This window comes from Elephantulus edwardii, unplaced genomic scaffold (assembly GCF_000299155.1).
Source record: "Elephantulus edwardii isolate Elephantulus edwardi_28Jun2011 unplaced genomic scaffold, EleEdw1.0 scaffold00070, whole genome shotgun sequence".
Lineage (NCBI taxonomy): Eukaryota > Metazoa > Chordata > Mammalia > Macroscelidea > Macroscelididae > Elephantulus > Elephantulus edwardii.
In genome coordinates, this window is record NW_006399820.1 from 9159352 (window position 1) to 9166523 (window position 7172).

Here is a 7172-nt window from a genome sequence, read left to right on the forward strand (position 1 = left end):
TGGGTTTAGAAGGGGTCGTGGTACTAGGGATATTGTAGCTAATGTTAGATGGATCTTGGCTGAAAGCAGGGAATACCAGAGGAATGTATATCCGTGTTTCATTGACTGTGCAAAGGCATTTGACTGTGTGGTTCAAAACGAACTGTGGATGACTCTGAGAAGAATGGGAATCCCAGAACAGTTGATCGTGCTAATGCTAAACCTATACTTGGACCAAGAGGCAGTCGTCAGAATAGAGCAAGGAAACACTGTATGGTTCAAAAGTGGGAAGGGCATACCAGGGATGTGTCCTGTCTCCATACCTTTTCAACCTGTATGCAGAACAGATTATCCAGGAGGCTCGGCTCTATGAGGAGGAATGTGGGGTCAAGATTGGTGGACGATTTATCAACAACCTGCGATATGCAGATGACATAACCCTGCTTGCTGAAACTGAGGAGGACCTGAAGTGCTTGCTGCAAAGGGTCAAGGGTTGCAGGCAGCCTCCAATAAAGATTGAGGATCAATGTCCAGAAGACAAAGATTCTCACCACTGGAACAATTGGCAGTATCAGGATGGATGGTGAAGAGATTGAGATTGTTCACAGCTTTTGTTTGCTTGGTTCCACAGTCAACACTCTGGGTACCAGTAGCCAGGAAATTTGAAGACGTATTGCGATTGGAAAGTCTGCTGTTAAGGACCTCTCCAAAGTACTGAAGAGCAATGGTGTCTCTCTGGAAACTAAGGTGCATCTGATACAGGCCATGGTCTTTGCAATCACTTGTTATGCATCAGAGAGTTGGACAATGACCAAGGAGGATAGAAGGAGAATTGATGCCTTTGAGCTGTGGTGCTGGAGAAGAGTATTGAGGGTATCATGGAATGCTAGGAAAACAAACAGATTCATCCTGGAAAGGGTCAAACTGGACGGCTCCTTGGAGGCAAGGATTCTGAGGCTTCGTCTAACATACTTTGCACATGTTGTAAGGAGGGACTGGTCCTTGGAGAGGGACATCATGCCTCGTAGGGTGGAGGGACAGTGCAGGAGGGGAAGGCCCTCTAAGAGGTAGACTGATTCAGTGACTGGGGTAATTGGGACAGCTGTATCAGAGATGGTGCAATTGGCACAGGATAGAACAGAGTTTAGGGCTCTTGTACATAGGGTCACTATGAGTCGCAAGTGACTTGATGGCACGTAACAAGAACAACAATATATATAAAAGAAATTGATATATCTTAACCAAGGGCTAAGAGACTTGGTGTCATAGTTTGTAAGAGGTTGGGCTGCCAACCGAAAGAGCAATTGTTTGAATCTATTAGCCATTCAACAAGAGAAAGATGAGCATTATCCTCCTAGGAAGATTCCTAGCCTTGGAAAGTCTCCATGAGATGGAATCAACAAACTTGATAGCAGTGTTTTGACTTAATAAAAAGGCATTCTATAACTAGAGTAAAAAAGTTGTTTGAGAACAGCTTGTATTTTGCTCTTCTTCCAATAATGGCTGGATTCTACTTTCATTGTTGATTTCTTCATAACACAACAGATAATCACACAGAAGGCACAGGTATCGATACAGCCTAGACATGATCAAATACCTCATAGGGTAGGTTTTTTACTGGGTTTGAAGGCTTGAGACTGTCTATAGGCTTGTGGGATAACTTGGTCAATCTGAATAATGAGTTCATAAAAACAATGTTTCATATTCTAGTTTAGTGAGTAGCATCTAGGGCCTTAAAAATCTCATAAGAAGAAATATTCTGTAAGACCATCATTGTGAAAATAAAAAGATAACAGCAAAATGAGTGTAAATGTATAAAAGGATAAGAGGAAAAGGAGAAGCGAGTGGAAAAATGGGGAGGGGAAAATCACCAGGATAGGAGAAGTTAGGCAACAGGTGGGGGGGTGAGGGGGCGGTGCAGAGATGGAGAAGGAATAGGAAAGATTCAATGGCAACTTGAAAATACAGAGTGATAACAGATATGCTGTTGTTGTGTAGCACTGAGTTGGTATCAACTCCTATTTGACCCTCCAGCAGGTTTGCAGGGGCAGTAAATTATATGGGAAGAGAATGCTCATCCTTCTCCTACAGAGCAGCTGGTGGACTTGAACCATATGTCTTTGGTATGGCAAAGCAGCTCCTTACTACTAGGCTATGGATAATAGATATAAAAGAATAGTGATTGATTACATAAAATATAATTTATATGAATGAAGCACAATGAAGCAAAAAGATTGTATAATACACAATGTACATGAATGAAACACAATGTATATGAATGAATGTATGAAAACAAAAATATGCGGGGAAAAAACATTTAAAACATAACTGGGTGTGTAGGAGTAAGTGAGACTGGCTCAGGATAAGGCAGAGTTCAGAGCTATTGTACGCAGGGTTGTTATGAGTGACAGTGACTTGATGCCACATAACAACAACAACAAGAACAACCATCTGTAACAAAAGAGAATGAGAGAAACCAAAGACAAAGAAAATTCTAGTTCATAGTATCAATAACCTAGGCAAACCACAGCCTCATTTATCCTGAGAATAGAATAACTACATAGTGCCTAGCTACTGACACTTAACAGTCCTGACCAAGGACACAATAAAAAATCCTGGATAAAAAGAGAGGAAAATATAGAACAAAACTCAAATTCCTAAAAAAAGTTAGATCTATTGGGCTAGTTATGATATTTGTTTACCCTTGCTGTCTGCAGGAACTGATCTATAGCAGACCTTCCAGAGGTATTTAGAGGCAGTAAAGTACATGGAAATGATTATCCATCTTTCTCCCATGGAACAATGGTGGAGTTGAGCTGTGTGTCTCTGAGTTGGCATCACATTTAATTTCCAGCAGGCCTACTGCCCTAAGATGCCATTTGAATACAGAAATGAAGCCAGTCTTGGTTGTTCACAATTCATCTGAATAATACATTCAATCATAAAACAAATACTACCTGGAAGGTATTATGCTGAGTGGAATACCTCAGTCACAAGAGGATAAATGCTGAATAACACCAGGGTTATAAAATAGAGCAGAGTTAGGACACTCAGTATAATGCTCTCCAGTCTCTCCCAATTTATGTAGTGTTTTTTGGAATTGTTGTTTCTGAGTGTTGCATAATATTCCATTGTGTGAATAGATCACATTTTCTCAATCCATTCAGTTGTAGTTGGACATTTGGGCTTAGTCTCATAAGGACACATCCTATATAAGACCATTATTATAGAAACCGGAAGGTAACTTGTACAATGTGTATGAGAATCCAAGGTTGGGAGAGTAGGAGCAGAGGTGTGGGAATGGGCAGGGGTGTAATAGAATCTTGCACTTTGATGGGTAGAAGGAGAGTGTAAAGGAAATGGGAAAGATTTGGTGTGAAAAAGCAATGTATACAAATTTTGTAAGCAAACAAGTATAAAACATTCTAACTTTAAAAAGTTATTATTTGGAAAAACAACCCCAAAAAACATAAAAAGAGTCTTTAGGATTTTCTAGTTGATACCAACTCATAGAAACTAACCTTTACCTAAAAATTCACCACAACCATATTCATTTGCTCCCATGCAGCCATTAATCACTGAAAAGGTTTTGAGCTTTTTCTTGTAGTACAATGAAAAAAGAGCTATATGCACCTGCTCTGACTGCTCTACAAATTCTTAAAGACACAGATAGGAACAGATCTTGTTCATAACCCTGGAACATTGTAGAGGCAATTTTGGGACTACACACAAGTGCTGTTCCTAATTATATCTTTAAGTCTAAGTAGTCTTTAAGTCCAATTTGTAGGTAATTTGGAATACGTGCGTATGCTTCTTATTTAGCATTATTTCTTTAGTGCAAGAAAAGGCTTGAAACCTTTTTGATGATTTAAAAGCTGCACATGCAGCAAGTGAAGGTGGTTGTGATGAAGAATTTGAAGAGTAAGAGTCAGTTCAGTCATCTCAGGAGTAATCACAATTTATAGACATCTACTTTTCTCTGGTATGTGATACTTCAAAACTTCAGAAAAGAGCCTCTGCCACTGAATTAGTCCCAATGCATAGCAACTGAGGCTGTAAATCATTTTAAGTGGAGATGACCTATGCTTCAGAGGACCAATGATGGATTCCAATAACCAACCTTTCAATTACTGTTGTTTACCTTCAAGCTAGAAATGACTCATCACAGCTGACCCTCCAGTATAGGTTTTAAATCGCACAGAAGAAGATTGTTCATCTTTCTCCTGTGGAGCAGCCAGTGAATTTGAACCATATGGTTTAGCATTGGAAGTGCAACTCCTTCCCACCAGGCTACCAGAAGCACTCGACCCACAGATGTAGTAGTAAAATTTACGAAAGAATGAACTATATGGCCATTCAACATACCAGTAATTCAAGAGATGGAAAATAGCATACCTAAAGAGGGCAAGGGGTAGAATTTTTCTTTTACTTTGTCAAAGAGAGGAGCAAACTGGGGGTGGGCCACGGAGGGGAGCTGGGCAGGGAGAAAAGTGCAACAATGAATGAATGGAAATCCAAAATCTCTGTAAATGTTCATTAAAATTATTATAATAAAATTTAAAAAAAAAAGAGGGGCAAGAGGGAATTTTGAGGGACCAATGGAATTGTTGTATATATTAACTGTGGTGGCAGTTATATTATCAAACGCTTTTGTCAAAATTTATGGTGTTGCATACCAAAAGTGAGAATTCTATTGTATATAAATCATACATTCTACTTAAAATTATGAATTTGAACTTAAAAAAGAATGAATTTTGCTTTTTTATGCTTGTAAAATGTCAAATATCTGTGGTGGTGTAACTTGCTTTTAGTATTGAGTAAATAAGAAAGAAAATTAAGTGGTCTATCTGCAAAAGAAAGATGAGCAATCTCCTCTTGTATGATTAACTGCCTCTGAAAACCTGCTGGAGGGTTAGCTGTGGGTCGGTTCCGACTCAACGGTACACAACAACAAACAACATCCAAAATAGAGTTCTATTGAAGTTCTGGTGGTCCAGTGACAAAAACCTATCCAGCAATCCCAAGGCATTGGTACAAATTTACCAGTTACTTCACGGGAGAAGGATGGGCAATATCCACCCATGTGATTTACTGACTCTGAAATCCCTCTGGAGGGTCAGCTGTGGGTCAGTTCCAACTTGATGGCATATTACAGTAACACCTATAAAACAGGGAACTCTGGTAGCCTCTTCTCTACGAAGCTGTGCTGTTAGCTCAAAGGGCACACCTCTCTGGCAGTTCGAATCCACCACCAGCTCCACAGGAAATGGGTAGTCTCCTGCGGGACCTACAGCCTCTAAAACCTGCTCAAGGATCAGCTAATAGTTCTGACTCAACAGTAAGGAGCGAGTGAGTGATCTGTAAAAGACGATGCCCTGGTCACCAAACCCAGTAGCTGCTCCATTTACAGTCTGAGACATCCAAGCAGTTCTGTTCTGTTTTACAGGGTCACTATGAGTTGGGTATACGCAGCAGTTTGGTTTTGGTTTTACACAAAAAATATTTTGTTTTTACTCTTGTATAAATAAAACTGTGTAAAATGTACAAAAATTTTAGGAAAAAAGAGTAATAATACTTCAATTTTGCTGAGAAAAACAGACTATAAAAATATAATTTCTTTTTTAACCAAATGTTAAAGAAGAAATACAAGCTGTGCTTGATATTCACAAATTACCTCACAGAAAAAACAATAACAAGCTCTGAGTTACTTCTTTTCATTTGTATGCATGAAAGCTTTAGGGAAAAATTAAGGATGGTATAATTTTTGCTGTTGTTATGAAAAAGAAAATAGAGAATCCAGTTTAAAAAAATCTACCTCCTCTTAAAGCTCACTTTGCATTTCCCCCAATTCAGGCAATGAATCTGGAAACTAAATATTTGTTTTAAGACAATTAACTCCTGGGGCATTCTGGAAAACAGTTTGCTTTTACTGCATCCTAACTTATTCACATTTTATTTTTAGTCATCTTGTTTTAACATTTTCTACAAAACATAAGGGGTAAAATAGAACTTGAGATTCACTGTGAAAGCAACTCACCTGTTTCAAGGAGAAGTAGAAAAACCCACAGCCCACCAATAAGTAGTTATTTATGAAAAGGGTCACTTAAGAGACAGCATAAATATAAATTACCATTTGTTCATACATATTTAAATATTATCTTACTTTGAAACTTCCAAGCATTTATCTTATAAACACAGGTAAACACTAGATGTCAGTTTTTTAAAACAATTTCTACCCAGTATCATCTGAACAAATCTCATTCTTTAAGAAAAGGGTGGATTTCAGTCACCGTTTTGTTTATCCAAGTTTTCCCTCATTGCTGGCTCCATCTTGGAAATTTCTCTGTACTTTGTAATTTTTAATTCTTTATCATGAGCAAGTTGGTATAATAGCTGCATGTTTATAGGTGTTTGCAAAAAATGATACCTCACAAGGAAAAGCATCTTACCACTTGTGCTGGGACTTGTTCCATTTTTGCAGCAGGAGTTCCTGGTCTCGGGTAAAACTGGTTAATAAAGAGGCTTGGAAATTTGTACTCTTCAACAAGTTTCACTGTTTCTTGAAAATCTTGATCTGTTTCTCCAGGAAAACCACAAATGATGTCTGTAGCAATAGTTATTCCAGGAACTCTAGAAAACAAGATGGCAAAAAGGCACAATGTTGACTCCAAGTCATAATTACTCGATTTCTTTGACGTTTTAAAGAGCATTATCCTATCTGAAATTAAATTTCTCTTAGAAGAAAGGGACTCTTATAAATAATTTCGAAAGAGACATAACTATTAAAAACTTTTACTTAGTGACCTATTGTTTTATCTGCAAACTTACTCACCTTTAATTCTTTTAGATGTTTCTTCATTCTTATATCCACATTCTTAAATAGATCCTAACACTGGTATTTCTACATTTATAGATGATTCAACATTTCCTGTGGTCAGATGACATCAAACTGGTACCCAACTATTGATACCTTGTGCACAGCAGAATGAACAATCCTGCATGAGCCATAGAATCTTAGTTGTGCTTGCTTTTAAGTTTACTGTGGCAACCACTATGTCACTCCATTGTGATTTTTCCTGCTTTTTGTTGTCTACTTTACCAGAAATGATGTATCTCTTTAGGGACATTCATATTATGGTAAATGAGGAGTTAGCTTTTTAAACTTCTCTCTTTTCCCCCCAACATAGTCATTG

The 7172-nt window shown here is 38.1% G+C and overlaps 1 protein-coding gene across 1 annotated transcript in view; it reads right to left on the bottom strand.

Moving 5' to 3' along the window:
- The window catches only part of CDKAL1 (CDK5 regulatory subunit associated protein 1-like 1), an 886114-nt gene that overhangs the window by 219415 nt on the left and 659527 nt on the right, over positions 1-7172 (bottom strand). Inside the window, exon 10 of the mRNA XM_006888658.1 lies at positions 6429-6609. Within this exon, the coding sequence (XP_006888720.1) occupies positions 6429-6609 (181 nt within the window). The remainder of the gene's footprint in view (positions 1-6428; positions 6610-7172) is intronic.